Raw genomic sequence first — 19,340 nt, 5'->3', positions numbered from 1 at the left:
TAGAGAGTCTATCGTGGATTCGAGATACCCGAGGATGCGCTTAAACATCCTAGTCTTGTCCTTCACTTGTATAAAAGCACCAAAGAGCACCCCAAACGATGTTCCTAGAGTAGCCCCTTCCACACCATTCCCTTCACTCCGGTCATGCCCCATCGTTTGTGTATTATTGCTTCCTGAAAACTCCCTCATATTTGTTTTTTGTTGTGCTCTCAGCCCGGCTTCCTCTTGCACTTTCTCTAAATCAGACAATCTTTTGTCTAATTCATCTTGATTGTCGAGGATTTTCCTAGCCAAAAGCAAAAGACCAGAAAACATATTCTCTGTTTCAATCTAGAGCTTACTCGTAAATATTGTTAGTGATTAAAATTGCACTGGAGTTGAAATAAATACTACTTCTAACCCTAGAATTACTAGGACTCCTAGTCTAAAAACGAAAATAACAAATCCTAGCATCACTAGGAGGAAATTAAACTCTAGGAATCCTTTTCAAAAAAGGGAAATAACAAACCCCAGCATCACTTGGAGGAAATTAAACTCTAGGATGACTAGGAATCTTTAGGGCAAGTGAGTAAATCAAAATAGAAATGGGGAATTAAAATAGAAAATCAATTGGAAGTTCAACTGAAGAAACATGGCAACAGAAAAATCAAACTGCGAGACGAAATCTGTCTTAACTTGAATTAAAAGCTTTTGGTTTTACTGTTCTGTTTATTTTCATATCAAATCATAATCTCATGATAATACAATTGTTTATACATGAAATAAACAGTCAAGAACTCATGGAAGAGAAAAAAAAAAACAAAAAAATATTCATTAATAACCGTAAAACAAATTATGTACCAAAACAGATCCCTGCGTTTTCTTAAGGAAAAAAAAAAAATACAAGAATTAAATGAATGTTAACAAGGAAAAGAAATAAAGTCACCCCAGGAAGACAAAATAGTACATTAATTAACAGCTATTTTCTTTTTTTCTATCCACCTCTTCTTGGCATTCTGAATTTCTTCTTCCCTCATCCTCAAGAGTTCGAGAAGACATTGATGATACTGCACATCAATAGCAACAAGCTCCCCCTTCAGCTCATCATACCGATCTTTGTCCACTAGAGACAACTCAGATAAGGAGCAAATGCTTGACATGTCAGGGCATGCGTCATTCATAACAACAGAATCACCAGAACCAGCTTCATAGCTCTTCTCCTTGAGTCTGGCCTGAACCATACAATCCGGACTGGAACCGTACCTATCTGAACCTGTGCAGCGTTCATCAGAACTGTACTTGGCCGATTCTGAAACGTTGACATTACATGAGGCAGTAGGGACGCCATACTGGGCTGAGCAGGCTGAGGTATCTGAAATCATTGTTGCTTGGTTATCTTGGTCTTCTGCATATGCCAATGGTGACAGAATATTTTGATGTGCAGGTTGATCCCCACATGAACTGTTAGCTCCACATGATGAACTTTCGGATGAAGGTTTCCAGCCTGGTACAAGCTTCATAATCAATTTGTCAATTAACTCAGCTATGACAGAGATATCTTCGTGTGAAAGATCAAGTTGCTCAACCATTTCCCCAGCAATTGACATTGCAGTATCAGAATCAAGATAGAACTTAAAATGGATATTCCTCACACGACCTGTATAGACAAATAACATTCAGGTTCACTTCATGAAAAATAAGGGGAAACAATTAACCCATTTTCATGGCAGATGCACTTACCACAGGTATCAGCAATGCGCAGAGTTAAAGAGACGGTAGTATGCGTATTTTGTTCAGCTCTTAACCTGAACTCATTATTCTCTGTGAACCTCCAAAACTCCAGAACTGAAGAGTTAGAAGTTTCATTGACACTTTTCCTACAAGATCCAATAGAAAACTTCTGGTCGTTAGTATCTAGGTCCATAGGGCGAGCTTCGGGCTGTGGCAAGTTCACCAACTTGGGCACAAGATTGGGTAGTTGCGAAAGATCACAACTACGCTCCTTCAAATTGCGAAAGTTCACCAACTTAAGCTGTTGTGCTTCTTTTGATTGTCTGTCATTAAGAAAGAGACCTTTTTTGATATGCTACTGAGAATCTATTCTTTAAAATGAAATGAATAGACGTTTACTTGTCACTAGATTTTGGATGAAATGAGGAATAAAAGTTTAGCCTTCGTGTAAGTTGAAATGAAGACTCAATTCAAACTTGATTAGCCAAGGGAAGGAGGCAAGTAGTTGTTTTCTGTTTGGTTGAGGGTTTTTATGTTCTGCATTGTATTGATTTGGTTAATGCCTATATTAACCTTGTTCTGGATGTGACTATGATAAGAGGATTGCAAGAACATGACTTGATTCGACTATTTCTTTTCCTAAATCATAGGGTAGAAATGGTCGAGCCTTTCTGTTTTCACACGCAATGAACATTACAGTTGGGCCGAAAGAAGACAGACAACTCATGACTGGTCTGCACACTGTTGCTGATGTCTCCTGCTGTGACTGTCGTGAGGTGCTTGGTTGGAAGTACGAACGAGCCTATGAGGAAACGCAGAAGTACAAGGAAGGGAAATTCATACTTGAGAAATCAAAAATCGTCAAGGAAAACTGGTAGTATGTGTGGAGGCTTTTAGTTCATCTGTCTGCATGTCAAATGTAAGTGTATGGGATGCTCATGCTTCTATTCATCTTGTTCAAGAAATCTCATCAATTGAAAATATCAATTATTGTTCCTTATTGTGCATTCATTTCGTGTTCCTCGTGTGAATATTGTATTGGGGATGATTGATTTTGTTAATAAATTGTGAATAACTCTCAGTTTAGCTTATGGAATAAAATTTGAAATTTTGCGTACAATTTTCTGCTCCACTCATTGCATATGGAATCTTCGTGTTTCAATGGATGCCAATGGGTTTTGCACTTCAACAGAAGTTGATGATTGAATGTAGAATGAAGGGAAATAAGAACAAGAATTTGCTGATGAAGAATTACAAATTTGTGCTGGATAGGAGAAATCTGTTGCTAGTTAGGTGTTCCCGGGTGAAAGGAAATCACCACGAACACTATATAAACAAAAAATCTATAAAGCAGATCCTTCTTCTTCACTTGCAAAGTGTCAAAGTTCCACTATCAAGAACTCGAGGTTAAAAAGGGATTCTGCTTTAAGAGGAGGGAAAAAGAAGGGAAATTTGTCGTGAACTGACTACCGCTAACAAACCAACATATAATTACAGCAGATATAAACCTAAAAGCAAATGGATTTACAAAAGTTAAAAAATGACCAGAATCAAATGAATATTATAGAGCAAAAGGAAATAAAAAACACCCTAGCAGGAACATGGTACACCAGTTAACTATTTTCGGTTTTGCTGTGTACCCTTTCTTTGGAATTTGTCCACAAGAGACAACTCAGACAAGGAACAAATGCTTGTCAAATTGAAAGTTTTCTACTTATACGAGATAGCAGACTTCATTGCTGAGCTACTTCATGAACCATACAATCAGGACTGGAACCCTACCTACCTATCTGAACCTTTACAGCATCGATCAAAACCGTACGTATCTGATCCTAAACCTCTAACATTCTTGGCATCTGAAGCAGAAGCACAGTTGGATGCTTGCTCGTTTAGTTCCTTTCATCAATACGCAGATGCCGAGCCCCTTGATACGAAATTAATTCAGCAAAATGCTGCAGGCTGTACCCAATGCTGCAGTCTTTGTTGTCTTCCATTTTCTCTTTCATAGTAAGATTTCTCTCTTTCTTATCTTCTTTTATTTCTTCCATGGCTACTGATATAAACTCTGTTTTACGAACTATCTTCCTCAACTTAGTCAGTATTACCATTGGATCCAACTGTCCAAACACTGTTAGCTTTTGGTTCTTCGCATCCCAACTAATCGAACTAACCCCTGTTCATCCAAATAAACAGAAAAATGAATGGAAAATACAAAAAGAAATTATTTGGAATGCTTTGAATATTGAAGCTCCTCAAACAAAACTGAGCCAGAAAAGTTAGAATTATACCCCTTATGGCACAGACAGCTTCCGTGACTTTCTTCATTTTTTTGTCATCAGCACTCACCTTCAGTTCCAACTTCTGGTGCAAATATATCTGTGTAGACTTGACAGGATTGCCAAGAGGAAACTAAATTGAAAGAAAGAGAGCATGTTAAAAGTTGGAAAAGCACCTGAGCCATATTGTTAAGACTTAAGAGTAAGAACACAACTACACATACGAAAAGTAGAAATTTTAGAAGTAAGAACACATGAGGTATAATAAATCTTAGATAGATGTTGTGCATTGCAAACTAGGAAATCACCTTTGTCCCAACATCCCTTGAAACATAAGAGCTTCTATCTCTTGCGGTGGATGCAGAGGAATCATGAAAATGAGCCATCGGGTTAGCATCTTCTGAAACATGAGAGATTTTGTCTTCCAGGTAGGATGTGGAGAAATCACTAAAGTAAGCAGTTGGTTCGTCATCCATCGCTGTGAAGGAAGGTGCGGGAGAAACACATATCAGGTCTTCATCCAAGCCAACTGTAACCGTTGAAGATACATATTCAATCACCTCATTTTCAACATCCGGAGCTTCAAGTGTAGGCAACTTAGGTTCACCTATTCCCATGTCAGTTTGACCTTGTACATCTCCACTACCTTCAATTCGCTTCACCCCAACCTCTATTTTTGCTGCCGAATCCAATGTCTCCTTCACATCCCTTGTTCCCTGCACACTCAATCCAACTTCAGGTTGTGGGGGTTCAAGTACATCACATGAATCTTCAATTTCAGTTGGATGATTCTGTAATTGTACCGTACCACTCTCTTCAATTTGATCAATCAACTTCTCTATTTTACTTACGGAAACCAACCTCTCCCTCACATCCCTTGCTAATTGCACTCTTAATATATTTAACAATCCTTGAAGCGATTCATCCAATCCAAGAAGTTTGTTTGCATATTCATACCTGTTGTAGCTAGTCCACTGACGAACCTTGGAGCACTTGTGAAGTAGCTCCACACCCTCTTCCATTTGAAATCTAACCTTTTCTAATTCCTCCTTTGGGAGATTCAATACCTTGTTATACGCTGCTATTTCTTCTATTAGTGGTTTTAACGAGTCTAGCGTGGATTTGACATCTTCGAGAGGGCGTTTAAGCATCATAGTCTTGTCCTTCACTCGCGCAACGGTATCAAACAACACTCCAAAAACTGCTCCTAGAGTAGCAGCCCCTCCTACTCCGCATACTGGCGCCACTTGATGCCCTCCATTCCCTTCGTTTCCTTGCTGTACCGTCGTGCCTATGTTGCTTCCTGAAGACCCTCTCACATCCCCTGCTTCCTGCTGCACTTTCAGCAAATCTGACATTCTTCTTTCCAATTCATCTTGTTTGTCATCGATCTTCCTAGTCAAAAGCAAGACCTCCTTCACATCCCTTGCTTCCTGCAGCTTCAATATCTCTAACAGTATTCTAAGAGACCTATCCAAGTCAACAAGTTGGTCGCTGTAACTGGGCTTTGTGCAGTTGCAGCAGCTGCCCCATGCATAACAATTCCACATACCATTATTTGACAGCTTCCTAACAAGCACTATGCCGTCCTCCATTTGTCTTTGTAGGCTCTCGATATCGTCGTTCGGGAGGCCTAACTCCACATTATGATCTCGTATCTGTTGGACGATGCGCGGCCGTAGAGATTCCAGAGTGAATTTAAGATCTCCAAGGAGGGGGTTATACTGCAAAACAGTCCTGCCCATCGATTCCTTAACGACATCATACAGCGCTCCGAAGAGTGCTCCTATGGCAGCCCCTCCAACCAAAGCCAGTGCCATGGCCACAACAACAACAATAACCCAGCGGTTTTTTATATATGCTACAATCTAAACTTACAGAACTTTGAACAGTTTCAATGTAAAATCCTGATCTACCTTATTGGCGATCAATTCAGACCAGTTTCGCTCAAATCCAGAGGCCTTGATTAGCTCCTGAAGCTAACATGAATCTTGTGGGTCAAGAGACCCCCTCCAGCCTCCCCGGTTTCTTGTTGGACTCTCTTTCTCTTGATTAGCTCCTAAACCGGTTTCTTGTTGAAGCTAACATGAATCTTGTGGGTCAAGAGACCCCCTCCAGCCTCCCCGGTTTCTTGTTGGACTCTCTTTCTCTTGAAGAAGCTCAGATCTCAGAAATCATCAGAGGTAGTCAACTGGTCTCCGCTGTCTGGATTGGTACCGAATCCAATGTTTCAATATCCTCACACCACTTAACAGACATCTAACGGTGTTAAACTTCCACTTTATTATATATATATATATATATACATATATATATTTACTTATTTATTTATTTTGTTTTATTGTACATGTGTACTCCTCTTATTGGCTACCTAGAGAGATTTGTAATTAATAACTCGATAAAAATTGCCACTTTAACTTTATCTTTGGCTGTAACTATGTTAGTTAATGGATTTTAAAATTTTGGTGGCATGTTACCACTCTGAAAAGGTGTGATGTGTTGGAAAATAAACAGTATGTAGGAGGTTATGGAAATTTTTCGTTGTAATTAGACTAATAAAGTTGAAAAAATGTATTAAAAAAATGGATTCGGCTTCGGACTAAACCGCCCAAACTAAATTGAATTTGGGACTTAATAGTTTGCTAATGCAGAATTACATATATATATATATATATATATGTGTGTGTGATTTAAAAGCCTGAAAATTAAAGCAAAAGATCAAATAAAATATTTGTTTACAGCAATTATTTTCACTTGCTCTCTCTCTTTCTCTCTCTCTCTCTCTCTCTCTCTTCTTCTTTCTTCTGATTTTTGGTTTTTTAGCACACCACTCTCTCTTCAGTTCGCTTGATCAATGACACCAAGCCTTCCCTCACATCCCCAGACTGCTCCCTCACATCCCCAAACTGCCTCTTCACATTCCCTGCCCTCACATTCCTTGCTAGCCACGCCCTCAGTATATTTAACACTCTTTGAAAATCCTGATCCAATTTGGTACATTCAATTTGAGTTTGGTTTTGTATCACACCACTCTCTTCAATTCGCTTGATCACCGTTTCTGTTTCATGGCACTTCCTCACCTTCCGTGCTTGCCGCATCATCAGGATATCTAATAGTCCTTGAAAATATTGATTCAATTCAAAAAGTTTGTTGGTATATTCGTACTTTTTGCATCTAGCTTGCTTGGAGCACTTGCGAACGAGTTCTACACCCTTCTCTATTTGTATTTTAACAAATTCTAAGTCTTGGTTCGGGAGATTCAGCTCTGCTGTCCCTATATATGGCCTTAAGAAGTCTAGCGTCAATTTTATATGTTGGAGGGGGCATTTGAACATGTTATTCTTGTGTTTCACTTCTACAACGGTATCGAACATCACCCAGAATAATTCTCCTACAGTTTGCCCATGCACTTTGGTTTCTTCTTCATTACTTGCTGAAAATTCTTGCACATTCCCTGCCGTTTGCACTCTCAGCAAATCTAAGAGTCTTCTTTCCCATTCATCTTGCTCGTCGTCCGAAAAGCTAGCACTCCTTAACATCCCTTGCTTCTTGCAGCAGATTTAGTGTTTCTAACAGTATGGTGAGAGACTTATTCAATGGGACAAGTTGGTCCATGTAACTAAGCTCTGTGTAGTTGCACCAATTGTACCAGATGCAACAGTTCCATAGACTAACAGGCTTTGATAACTTGACAAGAAGCCTTGTGCCCTCCTTCATTTGTCTTCCAAGGCTTTCTAATTCGTCTTTGAACAGACCCAATTTGACGTTGTTTTCATCACCCATCTGTTGGCTAATACGTGGTAGTAGAGAATCTAGTGTGAATTTGAGATTTTTGAGAAGGGGTTTAAACTTCTCATTCAAAACAGTCCTCCTCTTGCCCATCGCAACCTACTATCTAATCCAACGGCAAGAAAAACAAAAAAAATCAGAAAACTATATACTCAGTTTCAATCTAGAGCTTACTCGTACACATTGTTAGTGATTAAAATTGTGCTAAAGTTTGAAATAAATACTACTTCAAACCCTAGAATTACAAGGACTTCTAGTATAAAAATGAAAATAACAAATCCTAGCATCACTAGGAGAAAATTAAACTCTAGGAATCCTAGTCCAAAAAATAAAATAACAAACCCCACCATCACTAGGAGGAAATTAAACTCTTGGATGACTAGGAATCTTTAGGGCAAGTGAGTAAATCAAAATAGAAATGGGGAATTAAAATAGAAAATCAATTGGAAGTTCAACTGAAGAAACATAGCAACATAAAAATCAAACTGCTGAGGCCAGAGCCGACCTTGGCCCAGGGCTACCAGGGCTACAGCCCGGAGCCCAAAGCTGAGAGGAGCCCAAATTACACAAATGAACAAGGAAACACCAATGAACAAGGTTTTTTTGATCGAATAATTAAGCATATATACTTTGTGTTTGTCATTTTAATATCAAATCATTCTCATTCTTTGGATGAATTAAAAAAAATTAGAAATTGTATTCGTCACCATTTTTGTTGTCAATCGGTTTCTCAATGGAATCATCTTTCACAAACTACCTCTTAGGTATTTGAAAGGAGTCAAAATTCGAATTTTCCTACTTCAATTAAAAATAAATAAATCATCTCCTGATCAATAAAAAAAATATGAAACACATTTTTTTGGGTAAGAAATTATTGACCACATTGACCGACATGTTTTTGTTATTCTTACAGCTGACCCCAGTTTTAAATGAATGGACAATATTTCATTTGATCTCATGGGTCCAATATGTACATGTTGGCCCAAAAGTTCATGTCCCGTCAATAGGAAGATCTCAGGGAAGAAATCAAAGGCCTAATTCATTGAATTTAATTTTATCAATTGGATTGATTAATAGACATATACTGTTACATTTAAGTTCTTATTTTTCTGAATTTTGTTTCTTTATTGAAAATAATTCAATTGTGCAATCGACTTGAAGTTTATCTTCTATCTTCTTCTATCTTCTTCTATATATAAAGGAAAAGATAGAGAATGGTAAAACATTCAAAATACCAAAAAATGTCATTGGTTAATGCAATTAAGAATTGAAATTATTAATTAAATGATAATAATATGGTAAATTCACACTTTTTCATATTAAAAAATTAAAATTAAAAACAAAATAAGATAATGGGTCATATTTTTATAGAACACAAGTACCCATTATATTTTTTAATTCTAAAATTAAAAATAAATTAAATAATAAAAAAACTAATTGGCACAAGCTTGAGAGGCTAGTATATATAAAGCAAAAGACAGAGAATGGTAAAACATTCAAAATACCAGAAAATGCCCTTGGTTAATGCAAAAATGAAGAATTGAAATTATTAATAAAATGTTTTTTATCACAAAATGTCCCTGACGTTTGCGAAACTATCAGATTGCATCATTAAAGTTTTTTTTTCTATCACTCATGGTCCCTAACGTTAATATAAGTGTTCTTAAATAGTCCATCTGTTAAAAAAACTGTTAAATTCATGGATATAATCGTCAAATCAATCCAAAATTATAAAATATTTCTCTCTCCCCTCTTTCTTTTCTATTTCCTTTCCTTCTCTCTTCTCTCTCTTCTCTCTTCCTTTTTCTTCTTTCTTCCTCTCCCCGAGTTCAGTCTTCTCTCTCCTCTTTCTTTTTTATTTCCTTCCCTTCTCTCATTCTTTTCTTTTTCTTCTCTTTCCGCCAGATATCTTTCTCTCTTTCTTTTCTTCTCATTCCCTTCTCTCTTTCTTCCTCCCCGAGTTCAGCCAGCACTCTCGCTATAAGTTTAATAATCTAAAATCTAAAACTTTCTTCCAATTGAACAAAAGGGTGGTACATTAGTTTACAAAGGAATGCAACAAAAACTATTTTCCAGCAACTGTCTTAGAATCGCTCACAACCCGAGCAAAGTAAAGCGAATGTCAAGATCTCAACTACGATCTTATTTCCATGCCCAAAGGAAAAGCTATAATCTTATATTTTCTCTTCAAGGCAAAATTTTGAATCTACTTAGCAATAGACATAATTTCTGCAACTAAATAGTACTTGCATTTCTCACTAAGATAATTGAACTTACCGCGAGAGTGGTGGCTGAACTCAGGGAGAGAAAGAAAGAGAGAAAAAAAGAAAGAAGGGAAGGAAATAAAAAAAGAAAGAGGAGAGAGGAAGAAAGAAGAAAAAAAGAAAGAGAGAGAGAGAGAGAGAGAGAGAGAGAGAGAGAGAGAGAGAGAGAGAGACAGAAAAGAGAAGGAAAGGAAACATAAAAGAAAGAGGGGAGAGAGAAATATTTTATAATTTTGGATTGGTTTGACGAGTATATTCCTGAATTTAACAGTTTTTAACAGAGAAACTATTTAAGAGCACCTATATTAACGTTAGGGACCCTGAGTGATAGAAAAAAACTTTAAGGATGCAATCTGATAATTTCGCAAACGTCATGGACGTTTTGTGATAAAAAGCCTTAATAAAATGAGGATAATATGGGTCTTATTTTTATGGTACTTATCTACCGATTTTATCTTTTCTTAATTATAAAATAAATAAATAAACAAAACAAAACAAAAAAGAAAATCAATTGACACATGTGTGAGCCTGTGCCAAGGGGGCTAGTATATATAATACATATTTTTTATTTTTTTTATGAAACTTGAAGTTTACATATTAAACCACAATAGAAATGAAAATTAAAATAGAAAATCAATTGGAAGTTGAACTAAAGAAACAAGGCAACATACAAATCAAACTAGCCTCATTAATCTACAAGTCCTGACTTATTCCCAAAACAAATCATCTTCACTTACTTGGTCCTGGGCCTCAAGACACAGCCTCCGAAGATTCTATAACCCAGGAAATCCATCAATTCCTTTGATATAAGGTGATTGAGTTTGTGTTGTTCGCTACTCTATGTTCTGAAAGGGCAAGTCTAAGACAGGCATGTACGTGTTGTTGCTGCTACTACCATAGTTGTGTGTCCCTTTATATGTGGTAGTCACAACCCTTGAGTCATGTGATGTTCAATCCACATGTTTTTTCATTGGACATCCTCGAAATACGCATTTGTAGCAGCTTATACAGATTGGAAAACAGCAGAAAATGTTGACTAAACTCAGTTACAAGGTTGCAATAATATTATCTAAGCAATAGTTAAAGGTCAGGAGTGTGTCCTTGGATTTGGATATCCCATCAGTTCTTTTTGTCCATATTTCTTCCAGCTATATCCATCTTCCAGGATATCAGCTTCACTTATTGTATGCACCACAACTCTGGGTTCTTCCACAATTCTACCCCCATAAGCTGATGAGGTCTGATCACTTACATTTTCTGCCTTGATACAAAAGAAAAAAAAAATAACCATTCTACTTATTCAATTTTGGCTATATAACATATACACAATATTCCCAATCAGAATTTTATGAGGTTTATCATCTTTTGGCCTCATGATCATTTTTATCTTCAGCTCCTCCTAAACTACTGGGCAGTGAATTTTGTTCCAAATCATCCACTGTACTTGAGGCTGAAGAATCATCCTCTTCCATGATAAGATGCTTATCTGAAAAGCTTGCGGAACTGTTTGGGGAGAAGCTGTGTGGTGGCTCAAATTCAGTTTCAGATGTAACTCCTGAAACCACGTTTGAAGAACGCTGAAGGCCAAATTTCCTTATCGCTTGTTGGAATGAGAAATTATCAGAGACCATTTTCTGCTCCCTGTCCATTCCTTGCTGGTTGTCTTTGGAATTACTCATCTAATCTAAGAGCTCCAATTGGACATCCGGAGCTTGGACTTCGACCACCCCTATCTCCTTAATTTGCTTGAGACTCCCAACATCCTTTGAAATAGAAGAGCTTGTATTTCCTGTAGTGGATGCAAAGGAATCATGAAAATGCGCCATCGGGTTAGCATCTTCTGAAACATGAGAGATTCTGTCTTCCAGGTAGGATGTGGAGAAATCACAAAAGTAAGTAGTTGGATCGTCATCCATCGTTGTGGAGGAAGTTGCAGGAGAAACACTTACCAGGTCTTCATTGTCGAATGATTCGAAGGAGTTTGCGCGGGAATGATGAAAAAGAGTCATGGTGCCTTCATCATTAATTGATTGCAAATAATATGGAGAACCAAATGTCCGAAATTCAGATCTTGATGTCATCAGAATCTTGTAATATGATGTTTTGAAATGATCAAACTTGTCAAGAATGAGTTCTGATCCACGCCAAACATCATCCAGGACCAACAGTGAAGGGTGTTGTCCTGTTTCCTTAAGAAATACTTGCAGCCACTTAAGTGCAATTATGTCTTCTTGCAACTCAAGTATCTGAGAACCCTTATGTTCAATTTGTTGATATAGCTTTCGTACAATAACGCTCAAATTGGGCCTTTTCGAAACACGAACAAAGAAGATACTCTTCTTGAATATATCTTTAACTTCCTTATCTTGACAAATTTTTTTTACCAATGTGGTTTTGCCGCATCCCCGAGGCCCTATTAGCACAAGCGTTGATGCCTTATCCTTAAGAAGCTTCCTCTTCAACTCCCTTAATAGCACATCCAAGGTAACTGTAACCATTGAAGGTACATATTCAGTCATCTCATTTTCAACATCCGGAGCTTTAAGTGTAGGCAATGTAGGTTCACCTATTCCTCTGTCAGTTTGACCTTGTACATCTCTACTACTTTTGATTCGCTTCACCCCGACCTCTATTTTTGCTGCCGAATCTAATGTCTCATTCACATCCCTTGTTCCATGCACACTCAATCCAACTTCAAGCTATGTTACATCACATGAATCTTCAATTTCAGTTGGATCATTCTATAAGTGTACCGTACCACTCTCTTCAATTTGCTTGATCACAGCCTCTGTATTACTTACGAAAACTAAGCTCTCTCTCACATCTCTTGCTAACTGCACTCTCAGTATACTTAATAATCCTTGAAAAGATACATCCAATCTAAGAGGTTTGTTGATATATTCATATTTTTTGAAGTTAGCACACTTATGAACCTTAGAGCACTTGTGAATGAGCTTTACCCCCATCTCCATTTGTATGGTGAAATTCTTTAGTTCCTTATTGGGGAGATGCAATACCTTGTTATATTTTGTTATCTCTTCTATTAGTGGTTTTAAGGAGTCTAACGTGGAGCTGAGATATCCAAGGATGCGCTTAAACATCTTAGTCTTGTCCTTCACTTGTATAACAGCACCAAAAAGCATCCCAAACACTGCTCCTAGAGCAATTCTTTGCACACCATTCCCTTTAATTCATTTCTGCCATGTAGTCTGTGAATTATTGCTTCTTGAAAATTCCCGCCCATTCCATTCCTCATGCACTCTCAGCGCGGATTCCTGCTGCACTTTTAGTAAACCAGATAGTTTCTTGTCCAATTCATCTTGTTTGTCATGAATTTTCCTTGCCAAAAGCAGTGCCTCATTCACATCCCTTATTTCCTGCTGCTTCAATATTTCTAATAGTATTCTAAGAGATCTGTCCAATTCCACAAGTTGGTCTGTATAACTAGGCTTTATGCAATTGCAACAATTACACCAGATGCTGCAGCTCCACATACTAAGTTTTGATAACTTGACAACAAGTTTTACACCCTCCTCCATTTGTTGTTGAAGGCTGTCTATTTCTTTATTTGGGAGACCTAATGCCAAGTTAGGTTCTCCTATTTGTTGGATGATCCGTGGTTTTAGCGAGTCTAGAGTGAACTTGAGATCTCCAAGGAGGGGTTTGAACTGCATAACAGTCCTGCCCAAGGCTATCTTAACAACATCATACAAGGCAGCAAAAGCTGTTCCTAGAGCAGCCCCTCCAACTAACTCAAGTGTCATGATTGTGTTCACAACAAAACTACCAACAACAACCAACAATACAAAATTCAGAAAACTTGTATTCGTTTCAATCAATCTAAACTTTACCAACCTGATTAGTGGTCAATCAGTTTCAGATGAGTTAGACTCAAACCACTAGGTAGTGAATTTTGTTCCAAATCATCCACTGTACTTAAGGCTGAAGAATCATCTTCTTCCATGATAAAATGCTTTTCTGCAAAGCTTGCGGAACTATCTGGGGAGAAGCTTTGTAGTGGCTCAAATTCAGTTCCAGATGTAACTCCTGAAACCACGTTTGAAGAACGTTGAAGGCCAAATTTCCTTATTGCTTGTTGTAATGAGAAATTATCGGAGACTATTTTCTGCTCCCTGTCCATTTCTTGCTGGTTGTCTTTGGAATTACTCATCCAATCTAAGGTCTCCAATTGGACATCCGGAGCTTGGACTTTGACCACCCCTACCCTTTTAATTTGCTTGAGACTCCCAACATCTTTAGAAACAGAAGAGCTTGTATCTCCTGCAGTGGATGTAAAGGAATCATGAAAATGCGCCATCGGGTTAACATCTTCTGAAACATGAGAGATTCTGTCTTCCAGGTAGGACGTGGAGAAATCACGAAAGTAAGTAGTTGGATCGTCATCCGTCGTTGTGGATGAAGTTACGGAGAAACACGTACCAGGTCTTCATCGTCCAATGATTCGAAGGAGTTTGCGCAGGAATGATGAGAAAGAGTCATGGTGCCTTCATCATTAATTGATTGCAAATAATATGGAGAACCAAATGTCCGAAATTCAGATCTTAATGTCACCAGAATCTTGTAATATGATGTTTTGAAATTATCAAACTTGTCAAGAATGGGTTCTGATCCAGGCCAAACCTCATCTAGGACCAACAGTGAAGGCTGTTGTCCTGTTTCCTTAAGAAATACTTGCAGCCACTTAAGTGCAATTGTGTCTTCTTACAACTCAAGTATCTGAGAACCCTTATGTTCAATCTGTTGATATAGCTTTCGTACAATAACGCTCAAGTTGGGCCTTTTCGAAACACGAACAAAGATGATACTCTTCTTGAATATATCTTTAACTTCCTTATCTTGACAAATTTGTTTTTGCCAATGTGGTTTTGCCGCATCCCTGAGGCCCGGTTAGCACAAGCGCTGATGCCTTATCCTTAAGAAGCTTCCTTTTCAATTCCCTCAATAGCACATCGAAGCTAACTGTAACCGTTGAAGGTACATATTCAGTCATGTCATTTTCTGCATCTGGAGCTTCAAGTGTAGGCAATGTAGGTTCACCTATTCCTATGTCAGTTTGACCTTGTACATCTCCACTACCTTCGATTCGCTTCACCCCGACCTCTATTTTTGCTGCCGAATCTAATGTCTTATTCACATCCCTTGTTCCCTACACACTTAATCCAACTTCAGGTTGTGAGGGTTCAAGTACATCACATGAATCTTCAATTTCAGTTGGATCATTATGTAATTGTGCCGTACCACTCGCTTCAATTTGCTTGATCACAGCCTATGTATTACTTACGAAAACTAAGCTCTCTCTCACATCTCTTGCTAATTGCACTCTTAGTATACTTAATAATCCTTGAAGAGATACATCCAATCTAAGAAGTTTGTTGGTATATTCATATTTTTTTGTAGTTATTCCACTTATGAACCTTAGAGCACTTGTGAATAAGCTCTACCCTCATCTCCATTTGTATGGTGAAATTCTTTAGTTCCTCCTTAGGGAGATGCAGTACCTTGTTATATTCTGTTATCTCTTCTATTAGTGGTTTTAAGGAGTCTAACGTGGAGTTGAGATATCCAAGGATATGCTTAAACATCTTAGTCTTGTCCTTCACTTGTATAACAACACCAAAGAGCATCCCAAACATTGCTCCTAGAGCAGTTCTTTGCACACCATTCCCTTCAATTCATTTCTGCCATGTAGTCTGTGAATTATTGCTTCTTTAAAATTCCCGCCCATTCCATCCCTCATGTGCTCTCAGCCCGGCTTCTTGTTGCACTTTTAGTAAATCAGATAGTTTCTTGTCCAATTCATCTTGTTTGTCATGAATTTTCCTCGCCAAAAGCAGTGCCTCCTTCACATCCCTCATTTCCTGCTGCTTCAATATTTCCAATAGTATTCTAAAATATCTGTCCAATTCCACAAGTTGGTCTGTATAACTAGGCTTTGTGCAATTGCAATAATTATACCAAATGTTACAGTTCCACATACTAAGTTTTGATAACTTGATAACAAGTTTTATACCCTCATCCGTTTGTTGTTGAAAGCTGTCTATTTCTTCATTTGGGAGACCTAATGCCAATTTATGTTCTCCTACTTGTTGGATGATCCGTGGGTTTAGCAAGTCTAGAGTGAACTTGAGATCTCCAAGGAGGGGTTTGAACTGCATAATAGTCCTGCCCAAGGCTACCTTAACAACATTATGCAGGGCAACAAAAACTGTTCCTAGAGCAGCCCCTCCAACTAACTCAAGTGTCATGATTGTGTTCACAACAAAACTACCAACAACAACCAACAATACAAAATTCAGAAAACTTGTATTCTTTTCAATTAATCTAAACTTTACCAACCTAATTAGTGATCAATTAGTTTCAGATGAGTTAGACTCAAACCACTTGGTAATGAATTTTGTTCCAAATCATCCACTGTACTTGAGGTTGAAGAATCATCTTCTTCCATGATAAGATGCTTTTCTGCAAAGCCTGCGGAACTGTCTAGGGAGAAGCTGTGTAGTGGCTCAAATTCAGTTTCAGATGTAACTCCGGAAACCATGTTTGAAGAATGTTGAAGGCCAAATAACCATTCTACATATTCAAAAATCGCTATATAGGACATATACACAATCCCAATCAGAATTGTATGAGGTTTACCATATTTTTGCCTCAAGATCACTTTCATCTTCAGCTTCTCCTAAATCTATGACTGGAGAGTTTTGCTCAAAATCATCCTCTCTAATTGAAGCAAAAAAATCCTCATGCATCGTGACTGACTCAGTTTTCGGGTTGGACATTGTTGGGAATGTGAAGAAGTTTGTATTGGTTGAGAGGTTGACTCTCTTATAGAATGAAGCTGAGGATGGTTGTGACCTCCCTTGTTAACAATTTCAGACATCTGTCCATCCAATGATCTATCAAGGTGCTTCTTCATTCGACAATTGGGATGTGTGCACCTGTAATAAATACGCTTATATTAATTACCTTTCACTGATTTTTGCTCATATTTTCTCCAATTGAACCCATCATCTAACGTTAGTTCACTGACATACTGAGACAATTGAGTGCAATATGCATACAATCAAACTTTGGAGCACTGTTAGGTTTGCTGCTCTGCATATTTCCAAGGATTGTCGCAATGTTTGAGGAGAAGCCTTATAATTACTCAAGTTCAATTTTAGACTTAACTCCTGAAACCATCATCCTTGCTCGTTATCTTTGGAATCAATCATCCAATCTAAGAGTTTCAATTAGACATTCGAAGCTTGGAGTTTGACGACCCTTATCCCCTTAATTTGTTTATCTACTGCCTCCCTCGGTGAAACCAAGGTCTCATTCTCATCCATGGTTCCCTGCATGTTCATTACATCCAATCCAACTGTAGGTGATGTAGGTTCAGTTACTACAACATCAATTTGATTTTGTTCCTAACCACTCCCTTTGATTTGCTTGCCCGCTGCCTCCATATTCGTCGTTGAATTCAATGTCTCCATCCCATTCCTTATTCCACGCACATTTAGATCATCAAATGCAACAACATGTGCTAGAGGTTTGACCACTGCAGATGAACCTTCCATTTCAATTTGATCATTTGGTGATTGTACCACACCAATCTCTTCAACTGGCTTGACCCCTTCCTCTATTTTCCTTCATGAACCAAACATGTCCAAGATCACATCTTGTGGTCCTTATCCATTCAATAAATCCAATGTAACTGTAGTCGATGGAGGTTCAGGCACTCCACAACAACCTATACTTACAATTTGATCATGTTGTATCGAATCACTCCCTTCCATTCACTTAATCACAACCTTTGTATTACTTAAAGAAACTAAGCTCTCTCTCACATCCCTTACTAATTGCACTCTCAGTATACTTGTACTTAAAGAGATTCATCTATTCTAATTTGAATAATTGAAAATGTTATGCATGCAAGTTCAAAAAACATTTACTTGTTATCCAAAAAAAAGCCATTTATAAGGTTGTAATAGTATCTAACAATTAATACTGCTTAGGACTGTGTACCTTGGATTTGGATTTCCTTTCATTACTTCCGTTCCATATTTCTTCCATTTATACTCATCATCCAGGTTCTCAGTATTACTTCGTGTCTGCACCAGAACTCTATGTTCTCTAACAATTCTTCTCCCAAAATATGATAAGGTCTGATCATTTGCATTTTCTACCTTCCAATAAAAGAAAAACCATTCTGCATATTCAAAAATTGCTATGTATGATATATATGTTGATGATTGGCTCAAAAATAGTCAAAAGCAAAACTGCTTTCGGCTGGCAGACATCTTGCGATGCTTTCGGCTAGCAGACAAATTGGAGACAAATTAATGGCTAGCATTGATGGCTTACTTTTACCTTTTGACTTGTGTGTTTTGCTTTTGCCGTTGGGTGGTTGAAGAGCAAATGTTTGGCTTATAAAAGGGAACATGCATTTGGGAAAAATAAAAAGAGAGCGGAAAGCACCGAGAGTTGATGAGAGAAGAAAGAAGTTGGGAGAGAGAAAAATAATAGTTTGGGCAACTAAGTTTTTGTTGCTACTGTTGGTTATTTTTCCCTCTCTAAATTGTACTCAATTTGTATCCCCTTTATATTCTTGAGTGTGTGAGCTTGGGTATATTTGGGGCTTGGGTTTTCTGAGTGGTTAAACACTATTGTATTCTCTCATTGATTATAGTGAAATACTCCGTTGTCTCCAAACTGGATGTAGGCAATTGCCGAACCAGTATAAATCTTGGTGTTGTTCTTGTTGATTATTTTGTTCAATTTTTCTCCTGCCTGTTGTTATTTATTTTTCACTCGCAGTTGGTTGACGCTTCCGCACAACAATATACACAATCCCCAATCAGAATTGTATGAGGTTTACCATATTTTGGCCACAAGATCACTTTCATCTTCAGCTCCTCCTCAATCTATGATTGGATAGTTTTGCTCAAAACCATCCTCTTTAATTCAGGCTAAAGAATCCTCATGCATCGTGACTGACTCAGTTTTCGAGTTGGACATTGTTGGGAGCGATAGATCGAAGATTCTATGTGAAGAAGCTTGAATTGGTTGAAAGGTTGACTCTCTTATAGAATGAGGTTGAGGATGGTTGTAACCTCCCTTGTAAACAATTTTTAGACATCTGTCCATCCAATTATCTGTCAAGGTGCTTATTTGTTCGACAATTAGGATATGTGCATCTGTAATAAATACGGTCATATTCATTACCTTTCACTGATTCTACCTATATTTTCTCCAATTGAACCCATCATCTAACGTTAGTTCGCTAACAAACTGAGACGAT

General features: G+C 37.8%; 2 protein-coding genes across 2 annotated transcripts in view; both read right to left on the bottom strand.

Moving 5' to 3' along the window:
• Nucleotides 1–795: 795 nt before the first annotated feature.
• The window catches only part of LOC117628562 (serine/threonine-protein kinase WNK8-like), a 28,838-nt gene continuing 10,293 nt past the window's right edge, over nucleotides 796–19,340 (bottom strand). The window contains exons 6-7 of the mRNA XM_034361047.1: nucleotides 1,720–1,933; nucleotides 796–1,636 (exon numbers count right to left, since the gene is read on the bottom strand). Of these exons, the coding sequence (XP_034216938.1) occupies nucleotides 948–1,636; nucleotides 1,720–1,933 (903 nt within the window). The 3' untranslated portion in view covers nucleotides 796–947. The remainder of the gene's footprint in view (nucleotides 1,637–1,719; nucleotides 1,934–19,340) is intronic.
• Nucleotides 3,234–6,202, bottom strand: LOC117628561. The gene is made up of 3 exons (XM_034361044.1): nucleotides 4,295–6,202; nucleotides 3,999–4,119; nucleotides 3,234–3,883 (listed from the first exon to the last, which is right to left on the bottom strand). The coding sequence occupies exons 1-3, from the start codon at nucleotides 5,804–5,806 to the stop codon at nucleotides 3,600–3,602; spliced, it is 1,917 nt and encodes a 638-aa protein (XP_034216935.1). The 5' UTR covers nucleotides 5,807–6,202; the 3' UTR covers nucleotides 3,234–3,599.

The sequence above is a fragment of the Prunus dulcis genome, chromosome 5, assembly GCF_902201215.1.
Source record: "Prunus dulcis chromosome 5, ALMONDv2, whole genome shotgun sequence".
Classification (NCBI taxonomy): domain Eukaryota; kingdom Viridiplantae; phylum Streptophyta; class Magnoliopsida; order Rosales; family Rosaceae; genus Prunus; species Prunus dulcis.
Note: the sequence above shows the minus strand (reverse complement) of the source record. Positions and strands in the feature narration are given on the sequence as shown.